The 27,488-nt window shown below is 41.7% G+C and overlaps 1 protein-coding gene across 2 annotated transcripts in view; it reads right to left on the bottom strand.

Annotated features, from left to right (window-relative positions):
• Positions 1 to 900: 900 nt before the first annotated feature.
• Positions 901 to 27,488, bottom strand: part of MID1 (midline 1) — a 186,243-nt gene continuing 159,655 nt past the window's right edge. Inside the window, exons 7-10 of one of the 2 annotated variants that reach the window (XM_004386356.1) lie at positions 22,217 to 22,360; positions 9,516 to 9,677; positions 6,907 to 7,114; positions 901 to 1,672 (exon numbers count right to left, since the gene is read on the bottom strand). In XM_004386356.1, the coding sequence (XP_004386413.1) occupies positions 1,324 to 1,672; positions 6,907 to 7,114; positions 9,516 to 9,677; positions 22,217 to 22,360 (863 nt within the window). In that variant the 3' untranslated portion in view covers positions 901 to 1,323. The remainder of the gene's footprint in view (positions 1,673 to 6,906; positions 7,115 to 9,515; positions 9,678 to 22,216; positions 22,361 to 27,488) is intronic. The other variant, XM_004386357.2, reaches the window with a different exon arrangement.

Raw genomic sequence — 27,488 nt, 5'->3', positions numbered from 1 at the left:
TTTCGGGTGACTTATATTTGGACGTGCTAGTGGTGATCAGTGCCATGTGCTGACGTACTGGAGAGCAAAATCAAGCCAAAATGGGGCTCCGTTTGTGACAGAACAAGTTTCTTTCCTCAGCTCCAGAGGCAAAAGAAAAACAATTTGGGGAGGGTGGAATAGGGCAACTATTAAATGTAGTGAAGACATTTCACAAGTCTAAGGAAAGGTATTAAAAGGAAGGACAAAATAGATTTTATATCATGAAGCAGAATCCTATTTCTGATAAAACACAAGTCAGTCTGAATGTCTGAATAATCAGTAGGATTCAAAGTGACTCTTTCCAGTTGCAATGTCATTCTTAACGTTCTCCCAGAATCCTTGACCCTGGGAGAAGCAGGGCAAAATACAGCCCAAGGTTTCAGAGCCTTTCTTTCCAACATTATCCCACCAGCCATCAGAGAGTAACGAAAGACTTAGCCGTGGCTGGTCCATTCTCCAGAGTCACCTCCTTCCATCCTCTTGCTCTGCATTCTAGTCGAGCCAATAAAAGTTTTTAACCTCACAGTTAAAACACTTCAAAATAAACCAGAGTAAGAAAGCCTGTTTACTTTCCTAAACCAGTTGTCAACTTGCTTCCAACTCATGGCGCCCCCATGCGTGTCAAAAGAGAACTGTGCTCCATAGGGTTTTCAATGGCTGTGACCTTGTGGAAGTAGGTCACCAGGCCTTTCTTTTGAGGCACCTCTGGGTGGACTTGAACCTCCAGCCTTTCAGTTAGCAGCTGAGATCTTAACTGTTTGCACCACCCAGGGACTCCTGTTCATGAGACTTGAAACTATGTTTATTTTGAAAATCATTGCATATTCTGGTGTGTACTGTTGAGGTGACAGGACCTAGCATGGGATGACTATGAAAGCTTATGATGTGAGAAAATGAACAAATGCACAAAACTACAAAAGATAATTTTTTTTTCTCAAGCCCATAGACTGTGATGCAATAAAGGTTACAAAGAGCTGGTAAACTCGAGCAAATGGGCTTCTTAATGTGCAAAACCAAAGAATTCCTAAGGGTTGTAATCTGATTATGTTTCTTTTATAAATAATCTATAAATTTTCCTGTAAATAATAAAAAAAAAGTTTGAAGACATTATTAAAGCCTGTACTTAATACAAAACACAGCAAAAGGAGGGGAGGTGCCCGTTTTCAGACCTATCTGAGCCAATTTTGGGACACTTTTTGGTGAGATTTTGTTAGGCTCTTGAAGCCTGTGCTTTCTCAGTCCCCTAAATGGTGGCCATGCATCTTTTCCTGCCCCAGACAGCAGCTCCACGTGGCCAAACGCTCACGGCAGCTGCTCCGTGCAGTCCAAGTGGTCTGGGATTGGAAGGCCAGTTATAATGGTCAAACATTTGTTCCACACAGTGAAGGTCGGACACACGGGCTGCGCAAAGGCGATGTCGAAGGTGTAGAGGTGGATGGAGTTCAAAGCATCATAAAAGGCGACAGAGCCGTTGTCGTAGTCCAGCAGGATGCCGACGCGCCTCAGGTGGGGGGCTGGCTCAATGGGGATTTCCTTGCTATTGTGTCTTACCACCCAGTTATTGTTACAGCGGCAGAGCGCCCACGAAGCCGAGTTCTTCCCAATCCACTCGTGCTTCGGGGCCGATTTGTAGGCCAGGCCAATGGCATACCTGCAGAAACAAAATAGCAATGACAACAATGGTGAGCCCGATTGCACATGTAGGTTACATCCACTTGATAGCCCTCAGGGATCAAGAAACGTGATCCTCTGTTGTCCCTGTTCCTTCTCTTTAAGTGAAAGCTTGGCAAGAACCCTGACACATGTGTTTCTCATCTTCTTCCCTCCCCAACATAGAGTGGGTGGAAAGAGGTCATTGTATTTATTCACATTCCTGTCTTCAGCTCAAACACTATAATAAAATTTGAACTATGTGTTTTGCTGCCTTTCTTTTTAACCTCATGAAGTTCTACCTACACAATGAATTCTCTAGACCAGCACTGTCCAATGGCGCTTTCCAGAATGACTAAAATGTTCTGCACGTCCAATATGGTAGCCATGAGCCACATGTGGCTACTGAGCACTTGAATGTGGCTGGTGTGACCAAAGAACTGAATTTTAAATTTTATTTAATTTTAATCCCATTAAATAGCCACATATGGCTTGTGGCCACCATATTGGATAGTACAGCTATAGACTTTTTCATTTTCATTTAAATGTTTCAATTGAACCCATGTCTGTCATTTTCCATGACTTCAAGTGCATTTTGCAAAAGGCAAGCTTGGGGAATGATTTCCACTTATGGGGCATACGTTCCTTGTCATCTGTCAGCCTCAGTTTTCTCATCAACAACACAGGCAGGATGGCAGCATTTGCCTGTGACGGTTACTTTGAGGACTAAAGGAGAGAATGCATAGAAAACCCTGGGCACAATGCCTGGTATATAAGATTCAATAAGTGCTATTTTATTAACATTGCCCAATGACACTTTATAATATTGAACCCTAGGATGACTCAAAAGGCCAGGAGCTTAAACAACACTCTATAATGCCTTCCCTCACCAGACCCTGAGTAATTCATCACTGCCGAGAGCCCTTCTGACTGTATTTCCTACTACATTAAAAAAAAAAAAATTCTGAATCTCTTCTCTGATGTTTTAATTTAAGCAGGCAGATAACCTGGTTATTCTAAATGTTCTCTTGCTGTTCAAAAAATAATTTAAGAATTCTGTCTACAAAGTTCTAAGCTTCTTACTCGCTGTTTCCCCTTGAGGTACGTCTCTATAATATTTGTAATATTTCAGTTATTAAGTTAAGCAAAACCCATCACTTTTAATAAAAAGTGTATAATTCAGAGTCCAAGTTTAATACGTTGTAGTGGAAACTAGTCTAACTGGATATTGACATATGGTACCTGACTCAAGGCAAAGAGAAAAACTTAGTCTTTGGGAAATGATATTCTTTAAAGAATCATGTGTTGGATTTAAAATACAATCACTCTAAAGGGTGGCATCTTAAAAAAGAAAATTCATTGAATTCGAAAAGAGGACAGAATCAGTAGTCCGTTAAGCCCAGCATGCCAGCCTGTCTATGGTCAACCCTGCAGCCTCTCTTCCCTCTGCATCCTCCCTGCATCATGGGGAGGGGCCTGGAGCCGCCATTTCTCAGAATCCCCTTTCCATTAGGAGCCCAGGTCAGGCTCTGCTATTGTGAAGCCCTTACGCAAGATCCAGGAGGTCTACGACGAGGCAACAGACAGCAGACGGGAAGTTTGTGCAGCTTCCAGGGAAGCTCCTGGATGCACCTGCCTCTCTGCTGTCAGCCCCTTCCCCTCGACCACAGCCCGGCCCGACTTCATGAACTCCCCAGTCCTTCCAGGAGTTGTGCAAGCTTCTGGCTCCTTACTCCTTGGAGTAGCTAGAGTGACTTCTGTTTCCCTGCTGAACCCTAACCCATACACTTAGGAAAGGTTTTCATTTTGCCATTTTAAGTATTTTCCCCAAAGACGCTCTCTGTGCCCTGGCAGACACCATTTCCTTTTTTCCGAGGATTTGGAACCTGCGTTTTCGTCACAAAATGACCCTATAGGTCTGTATTATTTCCTTCTTTTTGGAGCACATCATTTTCATTTTTCATTAAAGAATGCTGAGTTTCGTTCCCATTTGAACCTTACCTGAACCCTATGAAGTAGCTGCAGCAGGTATAACTGCCTTCATTTAGCAAACGGGAAAACTTATCAAAGGTTAACACAGTTAATGAGGAGCAAAATCCAGACTCGTGGCCCCCCTGCCCCAGAGTTCTGACTTACTAACCTTTGCAAGAGCCCACTGTTGCTCGTTTAGTTCACACCATTTCATCAAACGGCAAGCCCCCATTAACAGCATCAGAGAGTAAGAAAATAACTAGGTGTATAGTCCATTAACCAAAGGAAAATACCATTATATTATCATTAATCTGTACAACTATGTACATATTTCCACAGAGCTTGAAAGGTGCAGGCAGAATGTAACGTTCCATTAAGTCATGCAGTGAAACATGGAGAATTCACAAAGTATAAAAATTACACTCCACAGAGCAACGCTAACATGCCCCAGTGCACGGATCATAATGTACATGTTCATTTACAGTCCAGACTATATTTCACGAGAAAATATGTGTCATTAGCTGCTGCAAATCAAGGGGTCTGCTGGCATTTAATCCTAAAGGTCACCCCTTCCTCGCTAACATCTCCCGGGAAATGGTCAACGACTTTCTACGTGAAAATTTTCAGGAATTGACACAGTCGGCTTTGGAAAGGTCCAATATGCCGTGATGAATTTTAGACACCCCCCTCCTGCCCCCCATGAGTTAGTTTTGACATCTGGAGGGTATTTTCAAGGATACCGCTGACCTGTATTTATATAACTGGAGTGGTCTGGTGGAATTTCCCGTGCTATTCATCAATGGCGGTGAGATCATAACGATCAGGTATCATTTATCATAAATAATTATTAATGAGGGTGTAATTATTTAGACACTGGATTCCAGCCCAGATTAATACAGCACACGGATTAATGAGAAACGTTTGCTTTTTTGCACCTGCCATCCACTTCTATCTTGCCCAGTGCAGCTAAAAACTAGAAATGTCAGTGGAGTTCAGAGCCTAATGGGGCAGAAGGATCTGTTCTCCACTCTCTGGCAGGATGTCGGAGCAGGAAATGATGTGGGCGAGAGGAATCGTGAGAATAACTTACAACAGAGGAAAACCTACTAGTTCGGCCAATATTGGTACCATTATCAGGAGAAATGATTCCAGTTCTTAGATTTTGATTGGCTTAGCCTAACACTATATGAGAGGTAGACACATTCATTGCATTATTTGCACAGACTTGAATCAAAAGGTCTTTGAAAAAAATATATATGTAAATAAGAAGTGTTTGATCCTTATATCAAAAATAACACTGTTATAATACTCACCGCCTTCGGGTTTTGCAGTTTGAAATTTTTGTTTTATTTTTAAGGCAAGGATTAAGCTGTCATCTCACTAAGTACGCCATTGTAAGCCCCAAAGAGTACTTATAATGTTTCTAGAACATATCACCGTGGTTTGGATAGTAGCCTAGCCTAGCATGGTGGTTAAGAGCAGGGATCACCAATCTATGGCCCGCGGGCCAAATACAGCCCACCATCTGTTGTTTTTAATGGTGGAAACAAAACATTTTCCATTTCAATAATTTTTACATGAACACTTTAGTGATGTTCATTACATTCATCATGTTGTGCAACCATCACCACTATCCATCTCCAAATTTTTCTATCACCTTTAACAGAAGCTCAGTGCCTCCTAAGCCACCTGTTTTTATAAATAAAGTTTTACTGGGACACAGCCACTCCTATCCATGTGTGTATTGTCTGTGGCTGCTTTCCCACTGCAACGGCAGAGTTGAATAGTTGCAACAGAAACCATATGGCCCCAAAATCCGGAAATATCGACTCCCTGGTCCGTTAGGCAATGTTTGCTGACCTCTGGTTAAGAGCTTGAACCCTGTTTGCAGCCTTCCAGACTCTGCCACCTAGAAGCTTGGTAATCTTGGGCATGTGCCTCAGTCAGCCCATCCGTAGAATGGAATAATACTGGCACCTCCCTTGTTAGTTCTGCTAGGATGAATAAATCAGTTCGCATTTGTAAAACGCTTAGATCAGCCCCTGGCACATAGTTGTGCTAAACAAGGGCTTGCTAAATAAAAATAAGGTGCTCCCTTTTTGATCAATAACAAGCAGACAGTTGTGAGACAGATGGCCAGAGTAAGGAGTACAGTTTGTGGCTATGGAGTAGGCTTTTCTTTGTGAGGTTAACTGATTCCAGTGTAGATTGCACTCTGACCTTTTGCCCTTCAGCTTAGAGAACTCAGTGGGCTAAAGTCAGTGGGCTGGATCTAACTGCCTTTGCAATTATTTCCAGCCTATGGTCACTGCTTCACGCTCACCCCTCCCCCCTTAACTATTTGCACCAACCGGCTCAGTCTAGAGTCAGAAAACGTATAAAACAACAGAAATTAGTTTGTTTTTTTTTAAATGATGATGAGTAATGTGTTAGAGCAAGGATCAACAAACTTTTTCTGTGAAGGGCCAGGAGTAAATATTTTTGGTTTTGTGGGAGATACTGTTCTGTCGTATTTACTCAACTCTGCCCTTGTGCCTCAAAAGCAGCCATAGGCAATAAATAAAAGACTGGGGGTGGCTGGGTTCCAATAAAACTTTATTTGCAAAAACAGGAGGCGGGCTGGATTTGGCCCATGGGCTGTAGTCTGCAGACCCCTATTTTAGGGCATGAAAGGGCAGTGTCAGCATACTAGCTCTTCCAGGGACATGGGCTCTATAATCTTGGCTGCAATTCTTTCCATAAATAAAAAAAAAAATGAATGGATTTTAAACAAGTTATTTTTCATATTGGTCGAATGGGGATTAGATGATTGTTTGGCAAATATTCACTTTCTCCTCCCAACTATACACTTTGCTACACCACTGGTTTTGGACTTGGCCATATGACTTGCTTTGGCCAATGTTCTTGGGTTTCTGCTACCACATTGAGAAGAACATAGTTTGGGTACCCCAGGGGTCCAAGTTGCACAAGAAAACACACAGAACAGACCTAGACCCAACCTACCACTTAAAGCAAAGCCCCACTGAGGTTAGCCTCGATTAGCTAACCCACAGCTGTGTGAGTGAGTAATAACGAATGATTGCTGTTTGAAGCCCTGAGTTTCGGGGTGTTTGTTATGCAGCATTATTGTAAAAATAGCTGACTGACAAGCTTTTCTGCATATTATTCTTCACAACGGATCCTGGTATTGGTTGATGCTCTGACAAAGTACAGAATGAGATGTGCCTTTTCATAACTGGAGGACAATAGATATAAGTTGCCTACCATGTGCTTCCGCTTATGACCACTTCCCAGTAATGCCGGCCACTATCAATGAACACGTTTCCAGCTACGCCATAGCTCCCTTGGCTGGTGAAGCGTTCAGGCGTGTGACTCTTTTTGGATGAAGACTCATCACGTTCTACTGTCAAGTTATCATGGGACACCTTCAGTTTTCGATGTGCAGACTTGGGGTCTAGCTTAAATGGTTGGCCTGGAAATAAGTTCACAAAACAAAAAGAGATGAGGAAGAGTTCGCTGACATGAACGATAATGTATTTTCACGAAGAGATTTTAAAAATAGGGATAAGTTAACTCTCCCTGGAGCATGCCTTCTATCACAAGGTGATATTTGAATAATGATTTCAAATTTATAAACAACTTACAAATACATTTGCTTGCTCAGTTTCATAATACTTAAGATATACATAAGGATCAATAACTCACAAAGTATCATGCTAGGCACGGTAAACTGGTGAATAAGAACACGTCCCTGCCTTCATGAGCTTCCAGTTTGTCAGTTCTAATGAATCTTAAGTAATCTTAAGTATCTTAAGTAAACCTGATGAAGCACAAACCAGATGTCTCAGAGATATACTCGGCAGAATTTCACCTCTGTGTATGTATTTATTCATTGTTTGCCGACTTAAACTTGAAAAATGTTTCCTTCTTTACCAGCAGAAACATTGAGAGGTAAGATAAGCTTAATGTTTAAAAGTACGTGCCTTAAAACACAAATGTGTCTTGAACAAGACAGCTGGCTACTTTGAGTCTCAGTTACTTATTTATACAATGAACTGTTACTCTTTTCTTCCTGTTCTATAGATTTTGGGACACAAGACTGCAGGAATCTCCAGCTTTTTACCTGACCTACAGATTTTGGACTTGCCAGCTTCCCATAATTCCTTAAAATCTCTCTCTCCTTATATATATATATACATACATATGTGTGTGTTTGTGTATTACTGGTTCTGTTTCACTAGAGAACTCTAAGACAGTAATAAGGACTGACGTGCTTTATCCCCCAATAGTCTATAGGCCCCTTGAGGGAAGTACATCTTAAGGAGTGGAACGTGTTCAGTTTGCCATAGTATCCTCAGCATTTTGCACAACATCTCAAAATACACTAGATGCTGACCATATTTCTTGAAGGAACAAATACACGTTTGAGTGCAAATCAAATAAAAGCTGTTGATCTCTAGTATGCATAGGTATTATGCCATGGGCTGTGCAGTTACAAAGAAACATTTATTTTCTTACGCACTTAGAATTGCTTTGAGCTTGTCTTTGTAACAGCTCCTAAAAGAAGCTAAAATGTCCCCATATTGTAAATAAACAAACACTACAGGTAATGTGGGATCTGGAGGGGATCCTGGAACAGGAAAAGACAATAGTGGAAAAACTGGCGAAATTTGAATAAAGTCTGGAGTTTAGTTAAGAATAATGTACTGATGTTAATATTTTAGTTGTGACAAATCTACCCCATTTATGTACATTGTTAACATTAGGGGGAGCTGGGTGACGAGTATACGGAACTCTCTGTACTATCTTTGACACTTTTCCATAAATATAAAAGTATTCCAAAATAAAAAGTTTATTTAAGAAAAAAAGAAAGAAAAACGAAGAAACAATCCACAAGGCCACATGGGTACCAAGTGGTGGAACCTCAGTCTTCTCCACCTTCACCCAGTGCTCTCTTTACACCCCTTTGCTGTCTCTGAGACCCAACCCATGCTCTACAAGATGCTAGGAAATCAAGGATATAAGTTAAATCGAGGATCCTTTTGAAAAGCAGTTAATTGTTCCTGTTGACTGGCAGGCAAGCCCATTACATGGCGCCATATTAACATACTCCAATTTGCTTTCTCTTGGGAGGTCTTACCACAAAGAAATACCATGTTACATAACAAAGCATTTCTAGATGAAAAGATTTTAAGAAGAAAGAGAAAACAAAACAAACGTGGACAGGGACAGAGAGAGGGAAATGGCAATATCACAAGACTCACACACAGGCAGGATCATTCTCTGTGGTGGGGGGCTGTCCTGTGCATTGTAGACGAGCATCCCTGGTCTCTACCCACTACATGCCAGTAGTTCTCCCCGCTAGTGTGACAACCAAAAATGTCTCCAGACATTGCCAAATGCCCCCTGAGGAGCAAAATCATCCCCAACTGAGACCCACTGGCTAGAGAGATAGCTGATGTAAAAGAAAGAATTTCTGAAGAAAGAGCTACTCATTTGCTATTCAGCTATGGAAAACAGTCATACCTGTCATCAGTATAGCCCCTGTATTGATGGCAGATATTACTGTGCTGGGCTTTATACACACATATATATATTTGAATTCTCACAGGAACCCTTCTAGGTTGATTTATTTAAACCACGCAAAGCCAGAAGTGCAGAGATGTTAGATGGGATAGAGTTGGTTTTGGAACCGAGAGCTATCTGATGCAAATGCCACAACTCCACACTGGCTCTCTGCGGGCCTTGAGGGGCTTGCTTGCTTGCTTTGGTCAAGATGCCTGAGACAGAGAGAAGGAAAAGAAAGAGGGAGAGAGACAGCTGAAAAGAGAGCAGGTGAGGGAGGCACACTCTGCTGAGCTCATGTCACTTACTGTTTGTCTTCAGCTTCCCAGGCTCGCTGCTGCGGCTGCCTGCCTGGTTGATGGCCTTGACAATGAAGATGTACTTGGTGCCACTCTGCAGACCGTGCACCGTATAGTGGTTCTGCTTGATGTTGGGCACGATCATCCAGCTATCGGCTGAATTACACAGACCTGCAGACCAATCAGACACAGCGCAACTATTTAGTGCAAGCATGGGGCAAAATTCCCATGGCTGAGTAATTTCAGGTTATTTGAACCATTTAAGAATTGGTAAGCAGAGTGCTTTGTCACCTGCTCCTGTTCACACAGACCAGAGTTTGCAGTATAATAATTTCCGGTGGCTTTTCCTTCTAAAGCACACAGCGTGGTTGTGTTGTTGGATGCCATCAAGTCTATTCTGACTCTTAGCGATCCCATGTGACAGAGTAGAACTTAGTTGAGACAGTGAATAAACTCGGGTGCTCTTGGCTCAGTGCTCTGCCCATAGTTGAAGATCAGCCTGGATCTATTACTATATATTCCTATTGTGCTTTACGGCGCCCTGGTGGCACAGTGGTTAAGTGCTCGGCTGCTAACCGAAAGGCTGGCAGTTCAAACCTACCCAGCGGCTCTACCGGAGAAAGACCTGGCGATATGCTTCTGTAGACTGTAGCCTTGAAAACCCTATGGAGCAGTTCTACTCTGTCACATGGGGTCGCTATGAGTCAGAATCGATTTGACAGCGTGCAACAACACAACAACATTGTGTGCTTTAGACGGAAAAGCCACTGAAAATTATTATGCAGCAAACTTTGGTCTGTGTGAACAGGAGAAGCAAAGGTGATCTGCCCAATGTCTTAAGCACTGGATATGTGCACAGTGCATTAGGAGACGCTGTGGGGAAGGGGGAGGGTGAAAAGAAAGCAGAAAAGACCCACTGATTCCTCCCACTCTACCTCCGTCACCATTCTTAGTTCTTATGCTGAGCATTGAATTTTGGACCTCACCAAAAGCAAGGTTGGAAGAGACCCAAGTAATGTATGAGAAACTGACTTCACTAAGATAGATGTAGTAGATTGCATTTTTGCTTCCAATTCTTTACCCAGCCCTGTATCCAGGTCTAAGCGACTTTGCAGTTGCTCCCACTAAAGAGGTGTAATGCATTTCCTTGTCACATGACTTTGGACTTGCCCATATGACTGGCTTTGGCCAATAGGATGAGGCAAAGATGACAATCCATCTAGTAACAGGGGTTACTTGGCCTTGAGGGTTTCTGCTTGCCCCCTTATGCCTCTGTCTTGCCCTGGGGAGAACATTCCCTGGAGACCCTGTTCATCCCAGCAGGGGGACAAGAGACTTAGGGAACGCCCAGTCAATGCAGGAGCGAGTCCTGTTGAGAGCTGTAGAGCCATGCCTTGGAGCTCAGCTTAGATCAGCCAACCGTAACCAAACCTTCAACAGAGGAGCTAAGAAAATGATCATCGAGGTTGTTTGGGATCCAGCATTATTGTGGCTCTAGTTAACTGATTTGAGGTAGCACAGGTAGGTGGTTCAGTGGTAAAATTCTCGCCTCACATGTGGGAGACCTGGGTTTGATTCCTGGTCAATGCACCTCATGTGCAGCCACCACCTGTCTGTCAGTGGAAGCTTGCGTGTTTGTATGATGCTGAACAGGTTCCAGCACAGCTTCTAGACTAAGACAGACTAGGAAGAGAGGCCTGGCAATCTACTTCCAAAAATCAGCCAATGAAAACCCTGTGGATCAGAATGGTCTGATCCACAGCCAATCATGGGGATGGTGCAGGACAGGCAGCATTTTGTTCTGTTGTGCATGGGGTCAGCATGAGTCAGGGGTTGACTCAATGGCAGTTAACGACAACTGTTAACTGACTCAGGAGACAAATGCCTACGACAGCCTTGGGCAGCAGCACCTAGGGATGCTCAGCGCTAGAGCAGACCTTGGAAAAGCATCGACAGGGATTTTTGACCAGTTGCATCCCTACGAGGGCTGGTCCCAGAGTCAGGGGAGCCGCTGCTCTGGTTGCGCTTCACAGGATGTAGGTTGGGGAGCCGGTCAAGGATTTATGATGCCTGGAGGGACATGTAGGAAAAAGGAAGCTGGTTTTGTTTTGTAGCTGGCTGAGGCTGAAAACATTGCTTTGGTACCAGGCCCAACTCTCCCCTCTCCACCCATCCATCTCCACTCCAACAGGACCTTTTTCCAGCCCCTGGTGTCTGAGCTGTCAGGAAGTTTCCTCACTGTTGAATTTCCTTCGCCAGTCCGGGGGAGAGGGCTGGGCCCCTCCACTTCCTGAGCTGCTCCCAACTGGCCTCCAGCCTCCTTCCCTTTCAGTTTATTTGCAAGTCAAAGGGCTAGCTCTTTTGATCTGGAGGCACCTTCCATCTTAGGATACTCTCAAGAAGCAGCCCCTTAACCTTGTTTTTTGTTTCGCCTCTGAGAACATAACAAAACCTTTCTGTAGAAAGAAAAGCACAAAGGCACATGTCCTCCGATCTACAAATATTTGCATGGCATTTCAAGATATTCCCAGCCTCGCTAAAATCTGTCTTTGAATCCTACTAAACACTTTTCTCCAACGTTTGAGTTCACATTGTTCATGGTATACTCATAGTTGAGAAAAACTTAAAAGTGTTTTGTCAGTTGTGAAAATTTATCTCATAGGATTTGTATCTTGAGTGCATCGTAATTTTAGGCTCATCTCAAGCTTTTTTTTTTTTTAAATTTGATTTTGTCAATTTTCTATCACCTCTTTTCATTTCCACCTGTGAATATTTTCACCAGGACCGCCAAACTTGACTTGAGCTCGACTGTGTGTAAGTGTGTGTATGAGTGGGTATCTGCTTATATTTGAAAAAGTAGAGAAACTCGAGGCACAGTCCCCACCCCCTCCAATTTTCCCTAGCTCCTAGCCTTCTGTTCCTTTACCAGTTCTCACTGGTATACTGTTAGTCGCTGTGTTGAGTCGGCTCCGACTCATGGAGACTTTATGTATAACAGAATGAAACGCCGTCCAGTCCTACAACCTCTTCATGATCATTGGTATGTTTGAGTCCATTGTTGTGGCTACTGTGTCAATCCACCTCATGGAAGGTTTCTCTCATTTTTTGCTCAGCCTCTACTTTACCAAACGTAATGTCCTTTTCTAGAGATTGGTCTTTCCTGATGACATGTCCAAAGTAAGTGAGTGGAAGTCTTGCCATCCTCACTCCTAAGGAGCATTCTGGTTGTATTTCTCCTAAGACTGATTTGTTCATTCTTCTGGCAGTCCATTGTATATTCAATATTCTTTGCCGACACTACAGTTTGAATACATCAATTCTTCCTCAGTTTTCCTTTTTCACTGCCCAATTTTTGAATGCATCTGAGGCTACTGAAAAGACCATGACTTGGATCAGATGTACCTTAGTCATTAAAGTGACGTCTTTGCTTTTAAAACCTTAAAGTGGTCTTTTGTAGCATAATTGCCCAAAGCAATACATTGTTTGCTTTCTTGACTGCTGCTTCCATAGACGTTGATTGTTGATCCAAGTAGAATGAAATCCTTGACAACTTCAGTTTCTTTTTCATTAATCTTGATGTTGCTTATCGGAAATTGTTTAGTAACATTGGTCTATATTCCCATGTATAGTCCCACGTAGTAGGAAGAGTCCCGACTATATATCCCTTTTGAGCCTTCTCACCTTACCTTTCCCTTGAACAAAGCTGTAATAAACTCGGTACTTCTGGATAATTCCACAGCCAAATATTAGATTTGGATCCAACCCATGAAGGGACATTTTGAACTCTGACTCTGGGCCCCAAGAGGCCTGTAACTCACTTTAGGTATTCAATAAGAGTATTATTACTACAGTAATAAAACAAAAAAATTAAGTTTTTATATTGCTTAGGATAATCCACTCATATTCCTCGACCTCTGTCAACAGCAGGCAGGCAGGAATGAAAACAATCACAGCATTCAGTAGAATCAAATGAGAATCCTCTCAATTTTACTGGTTTTACACTGTTCCTGTTTAATTGCATTTGTTACAATAAAATGACTGTTGTGGTCAAAGAAAGCAAATGTAAAAATCTTTCAATAAACTTTACATCACTGAACAACTCAAAAAGCTGGAGTTTAATGTGGTGGTGGGAATGCTTTCAGCAACATCAGAAAGCAGATGTCTGAAATTGCTTCAAACTGCAGCTTGGCCTACAATCCAAAGTCTTAACCCAACCAAGACTGAATGTTTCAAAAACCTTTGACCAAACAAAAAAAGGGACTTCGCTATCCTTATTATTTTGAAGAGGTCACTAATTTTCCTTGAATATAAAAATAGCAAGAATGTTATGGAGTAGTAAAATTTGAGTGGATAGCTGTACACTGGCACAATCTGCCTTCATGAATATTAACAACTATTACTGCTTAGGCTTGCCTTTATATTATCACCAGGATAATAATCGAGAAGTTGATTAAAAATTCCAAGAAAGCAACATTGGCAATTTTCTTTGGGTGGCTGGAGTAAGTGGGGTGCCTTGGAGTGCACCATTATTACATTGCTAGTCTTGGTCTTTTGCCAGTACCACTTAACTTCTTGCATATGGCATCTAGCTTTCTTAAGGGAGTCTTCTCTGTCTTGATACCCCACTGTGTCAGGACTGTTGACTAGGTTTTATTCATCTCTTTATGAAACACCCACACAACCATCCTAACTGAAACTTCACTTTTCTCCAAACTCGTTTTCAATCATCTTTGGGGGTGTTCTAACAGTCACCTTCTCCAATTCAGCTTTGAAGTATTAAAACAACAATGGAACTTGGAAGATAATTAGTTCGTAATGAAACTGAATTAAGTTATTCGATTTTGTACTCTTTTTTTTCCTGGTTCACAAAGCTTTTTGGTTGTGAGGTACAAAGCATTCCTCTACATACTGCTGCTCATTAGGAGATCCTAATTACATATGGGATTACAGAGCCTCATACAGCAACCATCATCCTGCTGTGAAACCCTGTGTGTAAAACATGACGCAATGCGGACACCCTTCAGAGAGGCCGCACGCCAGCTTCTCACACCCTTTGTGTTTTCTAACAGATTGGACAGAGGAGAACATTCTTTTCCTTCTCCATAAAAATAATGTGTGTCTAAAAACGTTCATGAACTTTTTCTAAATGACTAAAATAAATTAAATACGGAAGTACTTTGCCATGAAGACTTGAAGAAGGCTTTTAAAAACATTTTTTTAAAAATAATAAAAGTAAACTATAAACTCCTGGGAAAAGGCCCCAATTTAAGATTTTTCATAAGGCACTTAGTTTCTGAACATTAAGTACATATCAATTTATTAATCAGCAATTCATTAACATAATTCTATGAATAAAAATAAAAATTAACGTCATTCATTTTGCTTTTGAATATATGCATTTGATTTGTGATAGCCTTTTTATGAGATTAAAAAGCTCCACAGATAGGATCTAATTGTCCTTCACGAAAGCCTATTGAAGGCAATTAACTACAAGTTACTACGACAAGTGAAGGAATCTAGTGTTACGGATTGAATTGTGTCCTCCCAAAAGTTATGTGGAAGTCCTGACCCCTGTACCTGAAAATATGACCCTGTTTGTTATGTTAATGAGAATTTTACCAGAGTAGGGTGGGTTCTAAACCTAATCCCTTCTGAGTGGTGTCTTATGAAAACAGTAGAATAGACCCATGGGGGGACAGGGGCGGGGGGAGCAGATGCCATGGGAGGACCCGTCATCCATCATATACTAGAAGAGTGGCCCACAGAAGGAATCAACACGGCTGAGACCCTGATTTGGACTTTCAGCCTATAGAATTGTGACACAATAAATTTCTATTCTTTAAAGCCACCCACTTGTGCTATTTTTTGTTACAGCAGCACAAGGCAACTAAGACACCTAGGGACAGTGAAAGATTTCCCAGTGCCATAAGGAGCTATGGCTGGTTTTTTGAGTATTATATCTTCTAATTTGCAGTAGAGCATTATAATTAGAGCTTGTCATTCAAGGTAACATCTGCAAAGGATACTCCCCTAAATCATAGGATGGACGGAGTTACAACATTAAAGGAAGCCTTTCCACCTGAGACGGTGTGAAATACTATCACGTAGATAGTCCTGGCAAGTTGCATGATGAACTTTTATTCTTATGGCATGAAAAATCAGCTTTTTAAAAACATGCAGTAAGAGGTTAGTGCAGTTTATCTTTTTGTAGGAATAATAGCTTTCACTACCTATGTGCTACCACTGTGGAAACAGAATGCTAAGCCTTTACTTTAATTATCTCAACCATCTGAGGTTAAAACATCACCCCTTCTTACAGATTCAAAGGAGGTTAAATAATTTGCCCAAGATTACAGAGCTAGTGAGTTCCAAAGTTAGGATGCAAATCCAAGTCTCCCTCCATCACTACAAATGTATATAATATTTAAGAAAAAAAACATTTGAAAAGGTTAGCTTTTTCTCTGAATTTGTTCTTTCATCGTTACAATTTAATCCCATAAGTATCAGGACTTCATTTTATTGGTATAATGGTATAATAGGCATAGTAACAACTAAATCCTGATCCTAACAAACCAATAAGGACTCCCTCACCGCCCCCGGCACCTCGTTTGACCAGCACTGCAGTTTCACAGTTTTCAACCCGGTCTTGGGAGAACAGGTCTTTTTGGCATCTGTGTGACAAATGAGGCAGGTCCATCAGTGTCATTAAGCCACTTGCATTTAGTTTCTTTTGGCAACTGATTCCCAGGAACAGAATGTCTTCTCTAGAATCACCCAACATATAGCTATGAGTTCATTATGCTCAGTTGTTTTCCTTTTGTTGAATTTCTCTACGTGTGGCCTTCCTGCATCTATTCCATGCATGTGTCTTATTTTTACTATTGTTTTCTATGCCAACAGCATGAAAGTGAAGTCAGTCACAGTTTAGCCAACTGGGAAACCCTAAGTTTCAAGCAGTAGGTACCTTCCATTCATTTTGGGGATGGACTGAAGCTCTGGCATTGAGTTAGAACTCTAAGGCAGATTACCATTGTGGCCCCAATTCCTCACCCCTCCTATTATCCCTGCCTTTTGCCATGTAACTCTGTAGCCTCTCCCACTTTGACTCTGGGCTCAGCCAGGGGACTCGTTTTGGCCAATGGCATGTTAGGTAACATGTCACAGACGAGGCCCGAAAAGTGACTGTGCAATTGGGTTGGCCCTTCCACTTTCACCTCTGCAATCACCCGGAGAACTTGCTAAGCTAGTCTACAGCAGGCTGAGAGTCATGCAGCAGAGTTGAGTGGCCCCAGTTGCACCAGCCATCAACCTGACTGTGAGTGAGCCAAACCAAGATCAGCAGGACCTCCTAGCTGACCCCCAGCTAACTCCAGATGAACCCAGAGTAAACATTGACTGGTATATGCTGGGGCCTGGTGGTGCAGTGGTTAAGAGCTCGGCTGCTAACCAAAAGGTCGGCAGTTCAAATCCACCAGCTGCTCCTTGGAAACCCTAGGGGGCAGTTCTACTCTGTCCTATAGGGTCACTATGAGCCAGAATCAACTCGACAACAACAGGTGTGGTATACGCTACTTAGGTTCTGTGGTACTGTCCAAATGCTCACAGTAATTTTTTGATTCAAGAAATTTCAGGAAAAGACATAACCATCTGCGATGGACACACCCTAGAGTGGCCTCCATGATTCCTACTTCCTGATATCTATGACTGTGTGTGATCCTCTCCCCTTGAGTGTACGTGGGACTTGTGTCCTGCTGCTAACCAATAGAATATGGCAAAGGTCACAGGTGATGGGATATCACTCCTATGATTATGTTACTTTATATATCAAAGCTGAAGGGATTTTGCAGATATAATTAATGGTCCCAATCAGTTGCCTTTCCATTATCAACAGGGAGATTATCTTGGGTGGGTCTGACCTAATCAAGCAAGCCCTTTAAAGACGGTGTAGAGGTGAGAGACTTGAGGCTGCAGAGACTATCTGTTGCTGGCTTTGAAGAAGCAAGCTGCCATGAATTCCATAACCAAAATAAATTCTGCCAACAACCCGAAGGAACTTGGAAGTGAATTCTTCCCTAGTTGAGCCTCCAGATGAGAGTGTGCCTCAGCCAACACCTTGATTTCAGCTTGTGAGATGCTGAGCAGAGAACCCAGCTAAGCCGTGTCCAGACTCCTGACCCATGGAAACTGTGAGATAATAAATGAGTGTTGTCTTCCCAGCACAACTAGATGGTGCCTGGCTACCACCACCGACTGCTCTGACAAGGATCACAGTAAAGGGTCATGGACAGAGCAGGAGAAAAATGTAGAACAAAATTCAAATTCACACACACACAAAAGACCAGACTTGCTGGTCTGACAGACACTGGAGAAATCCCAAGAGTATGGGCCCCGGACACTCTTTTAACTCATCCACTTCCAAGTCTCTGCAGCCTCAAGTCTCTCACCTTTACACCCTCTTTAAGTCACTCCCGAGGTTCACCCTTCAGCCAAAGATTAGACAGGTCTATGGGGCCAACAACAACATACATGAGGAACGTGCTTCGTAGTTCAATCATGTATACGAGACTAAATGTGCACACCAGCCCAAAAGCAAGGATGAGAGGGCAGGAAAGGACGGGAAAGCTGGATGAATGGAAACAGGGAACCCGGAGTGGAGAAGGGGAGAGTGTTGACACATCGTGGGGTTGGCAACCAATGTGACAAAACAATCTGTGTATTAATTGTTTAATGAGAAACTAATTTGCTCTGTAAACTTTCACCTAAAGCACAATAAAAAAATAAAAAAAATAAATGAGTGTTATTTTAAGCCACTAAGTTTTGATAAATTTGTTACACAGCCATAGAAAACTAATATGTCATCTCTTCTGGATCAAGTAAAAATGATCTCAGAGAAATGTAATATTCCTCACACTAGCCAAGAACCACCCTTTAGATACAAAATGACTCCAAATGTTTTCTTTTTGCAGTTACACTATTCAGTCATCAACAGGCATGATTCTTTTAGTCTGTGTGTTTTCAGAGAACCTTCTCCAAGTGTTTTTTGAATCTGACACAATGCTTATTGAACCTAGGTCACTCTTTCCAACAAATCGTGCCTCCATACTCTTCCTGTTCTCATACCTTTAAGCCCTCCTTTCCTCCAATTGCCTTGGGATTTCTGACCATCTTTTATATTTCATCTTTCTTCAAGTGGTCATTGTTTGATATAATTCTGATTCCATTCACCCAATATGCTACTACTCTTCATTCCTCAACACTGAGAGGGTAATTCCTTAAGGTAAAAGGAAATTAATTATATTTTCTTCTTTTTGTGGTGTTTTCCCTTCGAAGCTATATAGTATAGTGGTTTGTGGGTTAGCGTGTTAACTTATGGTCTCACCATTTAGAATGTAATCATGTAGACCCTATTTATTTACCTTGCTTTAAGTTAGGGTTTCTACTGACATTCTGGGCCAGATCATTCTTTGTTGTGGGGGAGTGGGTGGCCTGTGTGTTGTAGGATGATTAGCAGCATCTCTGGCCTCTACCCACTAGATGCCAGTAGCATTCCTGACCCAGTTGTGAAAACAAAAATGTCTTCTGACATTTCCAAATATCCCCTGGGGGCCAGAACTGCCTCTGGTTGAAAATCACTGCTTGAATGAAGGGTGACTATTTACTATTACATTAATGACTATAGGGTAATTTCTATTCTGGCTTTGTAGTGAAGTACAATCAAGGTTTGAAAATCTTACTGGACTTCAATTCCATGTTACATTCATGATGTATGTATCAAAAAGCAGTGAAGTATAAGCTCATACAGCTGGAAAATCATATTTAACCTCTCTGAAGGGTAATTTGGCAATGTCAACCAAAATTAAAATGCAAATAATCTTTGACCTAGCAATTCCACCTCAAGGGATTATGTGACAGATACAATTCCCCAAGTGAGAAAGGAGAGATGTTCAAGGGTATTCACTGAAGCATTGTTTATAATAACAGAAGATTATAAACAAGTGAAATATCAATAAAAAATGGGCTAAATAAATCAGGGCACATTTTCATAATAGGATACTACACTGCCTTAAAAAAGAACGAGGCAGCTCTTTATATGTGCTGAAATGGAATGATCTCTCAGGTATATTATTTAGTGAAAAAAGTAAGGTAAGGTGAAAAACTATATATGATATGCTACTCTTTGTGTCCCTAAAAAATGTATCAGTGTTTCATGTATCCTTGTCTATAAATAGATTATCTTGGGTGGCTGATGGATATTGAGAAAGATAAACTTGTCACTCTATACATTTGTGTTTGTGTGATACTTAAAAAAGGAAAGTACTTCATCATGATTTGCATATCATCATCACAATTACATTCTAAATAGTGAGACCTTAACTTAATACTCAACCCACTATAGCAGAGCACATAGAACCCGGGATGAGAAATGACATCAGAGGAATTCAAAATCCTAAAAGGAGAGCAAAAACGCTGCCTAACTGTTGCCGTACCAGTGTTTCTCAGACTTGCCCATTGAAACACTCCAAATATTGGAGATCAGGGATGGTGTTTCCTGGGAATGTGGGCCAAAGCCTTTCTGGAATGGTCTTCTTTTACCTCTCCCCTGCTAGTGCCATTTTCAGGTCCTAGATATTTTCTGTTTATGTGAATTTCTATGAGGCTCCTAGCTGAAGTCTCTGCTTCTAGTCTTGCTCTGTTCCACTCTACCTTCCACAGTGCTGCTACAGCCAGTTTTCTAATTGCACATTGAATCATGGTATGGCCCTGCATGCCTCCCAAGTGCACAGGGCAAAAAATCCAAACACGATGTGACCTGGGGGGTGTTCCATGATCTAGCTGTTGCCTGTGAGTTAGGATTAGTGACTGGTGATTAAGAACATGCACTTTGGAGCCAAACTGACATGAATTTGAGTCTTGGTTCCATTTCTCTATCTTCATCTCTCACTGTCTTTCCTTCCTCACTCAGTGACCCTGCCATGATTAATCAGATGATGAGATCTCCTAATATGCCTTGCTGTTTTATATCTCTGTAGGTTTGCTTATAATGATGGAGCTGTCTGGGATACCCTTACCGGGCTGATACACACCCACTCATCTTTCAAGACTTAGTTTAACCCTACTCCCCTCGAGATCCTTTTGTCCCACCCACAATTCTTGCCCTCACCGTCTTCCTTACCTACTCAGGCAACTCACCAAAGCTGTTTTCGATGTTTCATGGCTTCTTCCCCTTTCACTCCAAAATTACACATTCTTGGAAAAAGCCAAGTTTTTAATAAGAGCTTCCAAGGAAGACCAATTAGAGGGTGAAAAGTGAGAGGGATGGGGATGGGAAACTTGGAAAAAGTGATATAAGGAAGGTGACAGGAGCCATTGGTGCACATGGGTCATTTATAACTTAGTCACTTAGAAGCAGGGATCTTTCTGTCTTATTAATTAATTCCAAATCACGTTTCTATTTTAAGTATCATGTGTCTCAGAATTACTTGTACTAGGAAATCCATGGGTGGTGCAAATGGTTAATGCATTCGGCTACTAACTGAAAGGTTGGAGATTTGACTCAGAAGTGCCTCAGAGAAAGGCCTGAAGATCTACTTCCAAAACATCAGCCACTGAAAACCCAGTGGAGCACAGTTCTGTTCTGACACACATGGGGTAGCCATGAGTTGGAACTGACTCAACAGCAACTAGTACAGTTACTGGTAGGAAGGTATAGTGTAGTTAAGAGAGAAAAAGTTTACATAATAAAAGCACATTCAGTTGATAAGAATTTATCCAAAACATCTCTTTGTTGCAAGTGACTGCTGCTTTTCACTTTGGCCTATTTCATTTTTTTTTTTGCTAAAGAAGTTTCAACTTGCTCCCTTGAAAGGATATTTCTTCTGGTCCTTTGCAATTTGCTCAACTCAACTGAAATAACGCCTTGGTGTGGGGAGGAGTACTTCCTCTATTATCATCTCTCTGCCCAGCTACTTCTGCTATTTGTGATCATAAAATTGTCCCTGATGCCAAACATCAAACTGGCCTCATGCAAACCCTCTGTGTTTCAGTCAAGGCCTGGAATTCTTCCCAGGTAGGGAAGAATTACTAATTACTAACACTTATTACTAACACTTCCAGTGAAGGCCCCTGCTTTTCCTCGGAATGACACCAGGTATATGGTGTTCTTTGGTTATTTATTTTATTAAATATTTTTTTATTGTGAAATAACACACTCACAGAAAAGTACATAGAACTCAAATGTATGGTATAATGACTAAAGCATGTCACTCCCATCCAGAAATTGTCATTAACCTCACCCCAGGAGCCCCCAAGTGTTTCTTCCCAATGGTGTCACTTCCCTCCCATCCTGGAGGTAAGCATTTCCTTACTTTTAAAAATAGTTTTAATACCTGTGCATGCATTCCTCAACAAAATAGTTGATCATTAAGTTTTCGAAGCTTTTATAAATGGACTCATACTGCAGATAATCTTTTGTTTCTTGCTTCTTTCCTTTAACAATATGTGACATTCATTCATGTGGTTTACCAGAAGTCATTAGTTTTCTTGGATGCTTGGCCAGCTATTTTCACTAGTGTAGTAGAGGGAAAGACAATTAAGCCAATAAATATTGCATCCCCTTTCCTTCCTTGTCTTCCCTTGATGTTTAAATTCCAGAATGCAGTCTTTCTGAAAATCACCACCAAAGAGAGAAATAGAGGTGATGCGATACTCACTAACAACGTTGGCTTGTCCGGTGAAGATGGTGTACTGCAGCTCATAGGAGACCACGCTGAACTCATCGTCGGAGGTCCAGTGGACAGTGATGGTATCGTAAGAAGCTGTGCAGAGCTCTTCTCGAATCGTGGGAGGGTTGGGAGCTGTGGGGTCAAGAATGCTCATCAGTTCAGGCCTTTCTAACTATGGCCACCAGGACTACTGTCCTAGAGATGGTGATCCCAATCCAAACAACATTTGGTCTGCTGATTATCTTTTGACTTTTAACAGGCAGTGTGGCTAGAGTCAGCCAATATGGACTTAGCTTTGTTTACCAGAGGTTTAGGAGGCTCCTTGTGCATGATGGAAGAACATGTGAAACAAAAAGTAAACATACCACGGTTTCATATACATTGGAAGTCAGCAAACTTTTTCAGTCAAGGATCAGATGGCAAATATTTTAGACTTTGCAGCATATGGTCTTCACTGCAACTACTCAACTCTGCTGTTGTAGTGTGAAAGCAGCATAGACAATACTCACATGAATGGGCAAGGCTGGGTTCTCATAAAACTTTATTTATAAAAACAGGCAGAGGGCCAGGTTTGGCCTATGAGCCAAAGTTTACCAATCCCGGATCTACATGATGCCAGATATTTTTATATAGGGTCACTATGGGTCAGAATCGACTCGACAGCAATGGGTTTAATTGGAAAAATACTGATGCTTTGTTATCTCATAGCAAACGAGCCAAATAATTGTTTGAAACTTTTCTTTCATTAGATGCTTTGATGCCTTACAAGCAAAACTTGTTAGTGCAGCCTAGTTTCTTCTCACTTCTCAATTTAAGGTGATACTTCAAATTTTAAAAAGAATGTGATTAACAATTTAATAATATCTAAGAAGTATATTTTTCTCCCTAAGGAAAACATGATTCCTTGACATTTAGTTAACTTTATCCCTAGAGAAGCCTGCTGTTTCATTTCCTTAACACATTCTTCAACACAGAAAAATCTAAATCCTACCAAAATAATTATTTTAAAATGACTTTTACTGGATTGATTTCAGTGACTGGTTTTATGAGAAGAGGTTATGGGCAAGAAAAAGACCAGGCAAGGCAATGAGTGCTTTCCACTGGCAATAATATTTTAGAGCAGGGATTGGCAAACTATGGCCTGTGGGCCAAATCTGGCCCACTGCCTGTTTTTGTAAATAAAGTTTTATTGGAATACAGTCATGCCCATTTGTTTACATATTGTCTATGGCTGCTTTTGTGCAGTAGCGGAGTTGAGTAGTTGCAACCGAATAGCTTGCAAAACCTAAAATATTTTGCATCTGGCCCTTTACAGAAAAGGTTTGCCAACTCCTGATCTAGGGCCTTTGGTTTCACTCTTCTGTACACCATACCTAACTACAAAAGGAGAAACATATCTGCCTTCTACAGACAAGTATCAAGCTTTGCTTACACAATTATAGAGATCTCCCTTGTTCTAAACTATGATCAGGATTGAGGAGTCCAAAACAAATTCAAAGAGAGAACCAAGTTTATGAAAATGGTAACTTTAAAACTCTGATTATTTTAATATTCTTCACTTTGCCACCTGAAGATGATATATCCAGGATAAGTATAATAAGAAGCAAGTAACTTTTAGGCCTGGTGTATTAAATCAAGTAGTCCAGCTTTGTCTATTAGTGATTGAATTCCATGGACATTACTGAGTCCCTACAATGTGGCAGGCACTGTGTTAAGTTCTGCATTAAAAACAGAAGGGCTCTACATAACCCTGGGAGTCCCTGGGTGGCACTAGGCTGCTAACCAAAAGGTTGGAGGTTCAAGTCCACCCAGAGGTGTCTCAAAAGAAAGGCCTGGTGATCTCCTTCTGAAAAACCAGCCATTGAAAACCCTATGGAGCACAGTTCTACTCTGACACACATGGGGTCACCATGAGTTGGAGTCGACTCAGTAGCAACTGATTTTTTTTACATACACTTAAATCCTACTTTCTGAAATATGTATTTTTACATCTGCCTCCCGAAGCATCCACATGCAAGACTGAGCATGCTATGGTGTAACTTGGATGTGCATGAACTAGCTCTGCCACCAGGAAGTGCTTTCCATGGGGAGGCCCAGCCGCATCGTAAAATGCACTCATTACTGTCTGTGTGGTCCCTGTGGGTGTGGGCTCAACCTTGCAGAGATCAGTGAAGAAATCCTTGTTCTCCACAGTTTAAATAGTTCATTGAATCACATCTCCACCAAACACTGAAGAAAGATCTTGCTCTTTTCTGTATTACAATATTTTATTAAATATGAAGAAAACCTATCTTCAAAATAGGCAAATAACTGTGAGACACATGGTAGTAGTCACAATCAAGGAGAAAATGTCACCTTTCTGGGTTATTAACTTGACATCCCACTTAGAGTCATGACAGGGGGAAAAAAAATCTTGTTTTTGCAACCAGGCCAGCTAACTGGCATTAAACATAATCGCCCTGTTTGGATTATAAGCCCAGTGGATTTTGTCCTGAAAAGTCAATATACATTTTACTGTGAATGGCAGCAGCAGCCTGCTGTCAATTTCAATATCCACAGAATGGGGACCAGAGCTGTTATTTTCTTGCCTCTGTCTCCAACAGAACATGAGGAACTGTGAGCTAATACTCTACAAACACTTCATTTCCTGCTTACAAATGTCTGATAAACTATTTGGACTTGGCAATATCAGTCAAGCATCGCGTGTTATGGCCATGATCCATGTTATGTCTAGAAATGGACCAAATTTCTCTTTGGGGTTGATGGCTAAGAAGGCATAATAACAGGTACCCCATATGGGCTTTAGTTTGGCATAAACAGCCATCAGGATGATATATGGTATACACATTACATTCAGTGCAAACAAATTTCACATTTCTGCCTTTAATCAGCACTTTTGCATTCACATAGAGCTTAGAATGGGCATCCATTGTTGAAATACTATTAAAAAATTATTGGGAAATTGAGTGGACACATTCTTGTCAACGATATGCTTATTTTGTACAAAATGGCCATCTCCTCAGCCAAATACTTAATTTTCCAGTCTCCTCTGCACTTGCCTATGACCTTGTGACATGGTTCTGGCCCGTGAGACACAAGTGGAGGTTTGCTAGGTGGGTCTTTGAAGTATATTTTTATTTTCCTGATAAAGAAGGACAAACTTGACTGGCAGAGCTTTTTGTCCACCCTCTGCCCCCTTCTTTTTGCCTAGAACTTGAGTATGATGCTTAGAGATGGAATAGCCACATTGCGATTATGCGGCAAAAAGACAGCACAATTAAGACGGCGGAGCAGAAAAAGGAAAAGAGCCTGGGGTCTGAGGTTATCACTGAACCACTGCCCAGCCCTGGACCACCTGCGGCTGTTTTCCTGGTTCTGTGATACGAACATTCCTTGATGGGTTTGGTCACTGCTAGTTGGATTTACTGTTACTTGTGATCAAACTCATTCCCAAATGATGTAAGAAGAAAGGGGATTTTTAACAGGATGTCATAGTGAAAAACAGCTCAGCCTGGGAAAGTCGAGACCTGCACTGTCCAATACAGTAGCCCCTAGCACACAGGGCTATTTAAATCTCAATGAAACTTAATTAAAGTGAAATCAAAGTAAAAATTCACTAGCCACCTTCCGAGTTCTCAATAGTCCCATGTGGCTAACGGCCACCACCATACTGGCCAGTGGCGATATAGAACATACCCATTCATCTAGAAAGTGCTAATGGACAGTGTTGGTTGAGGTCAATCTCAGAGTTAAAAGCTTAAAAAGGAGGGCATTATATTCACAAATATTTGAAACCAAATTCAATTCCTTTCTGTAAATGCTTTTTGAGTCCATTTCTTTCTTCCTTAATAGGAGTGGTATGGTTTGAAAGAGAGAATTACATAAGATAAAAAAGAAGCTTGTGGGACAACTCAACTTCCTCGTAAATGCAGGAATGCAGGTCCTTGCAAAGAAAAGACTCTGCTCTTCTGGGTATACGCTCCTCGAATACAGAACTCCGTGTTTTCTACCCAAAGACTATCAACACAAGACATCACACGCCATTCCCTCTCTCTTGCTCCGTCTCTCCCAACCACTCTCCTAAAAACCCGCACACCCAGAATGAGAGCTGAGAAGCTGATGTTGCGCTAAGTTGGAGAGGTGGTTTTCTCGCAGGCTGCATGTCCTGAACTCAGGGCACATCTCGCTTCACTGTGTACATTGTGCCTTCCTGGAGTCACAAGCAGCAGTTGCATTTGGCTAACTCAACCAATGTCGTCGAAACAGTCCACGTTCGACCAGCAAATATTCTCACCAGACCTCGCTTTAGAGGTTGAAAGCAAAGAAAAGTTTAGAAGGAATAGGAGTAGCATGGCGTTTTCCTTTTGGTTGTTGGTTTTGTTTTTTTAAGCTTGACCAAAAAAAAATGCCTATCAAAAAAGCACAGAGTTGAAACATGATACCTCGACTTCCAATGGGATTTCTGCTACATTTGCCATAGATTTCCAAGATGGAATTCAGCCGTTTACTAGAAAAAGTGGAGGTCTTTGGAGTCTGTACAGACTGAGCCAAACACCAGTTCTGCCACTCTTTAGCTATCTGACCTCCAGCAAGTCAGAATACCTCCCTCCTTTGCAAAATGAGGATTATAATACTTACCTCCAAAGGAGCCCTGGTGGCGCAGTGGTTAAAGCACTCAGCTGCTAACTGACAGTTTGGCGATTTAAACCTACCAGTAGCTTCATGGGAGAAAGATGTGGCAGTCTGCTTCCGTAAAGATTACAGCCTAGGAAACCCTATGGGGCAGTTCTACTCTGTCCTACAGGGTCGCTATGGGTCAGAATCGACTCGACGACCATGGGTGGTGCGTGGAAGACTTACCTCCAGTCGGTGTTGTGAAGATTAAATGAGGTCGTAAACACAAAGGGCTGGAGAAGGGGAGACGCTCAGTCAAAGTTAGCTGCCAACTTTTTCTCTGCCGACTCACTGTGAGCCAGATGCTGTGAGGGTTAATTTTATGAGTCAACCTGGCTAGGCTACAGTGCCCAGTTGTTTGGTCAAACACTAGTCTCGATGTTGCTGTGAAGGTATTTTGTAGACGTGGTTAACATTCACAAACAGTTGACTTTAAGTAAAGGCGATTTCTCTCAATAACGTGGGTGGGCCTCATCCAATTAGCTGAAGGCCTTAAGAGCAAAAACTGAGCTTTCCTAGAGAAGGAATCTTGCCTTAAGACTATAACACAGAAATCCTATTGGAATTTCCAGCCTGCTGGCCTGCC

Source organism: Trichechus manatus, unplaced genomic scaffold (genome assembly GCF_000243295.1).
Source record: "Trichechus manatus latirostris isolate Lorelei unplaced genomic scaffold, TriManLat1.0 scaffold00162, whole genome shotgun sequence".
Lineage (NCBI taxonomy): Eukaryota > Metazoa > Chordata > Mammalia > Sirenia > Trichechidae > Trichechus > Trichechus manatus.
The sequence above is the reverse complement of the archived record's forward strand: the minus strand, read 5'-3'. Positions and strand labels throughout refer to the sequence as shown.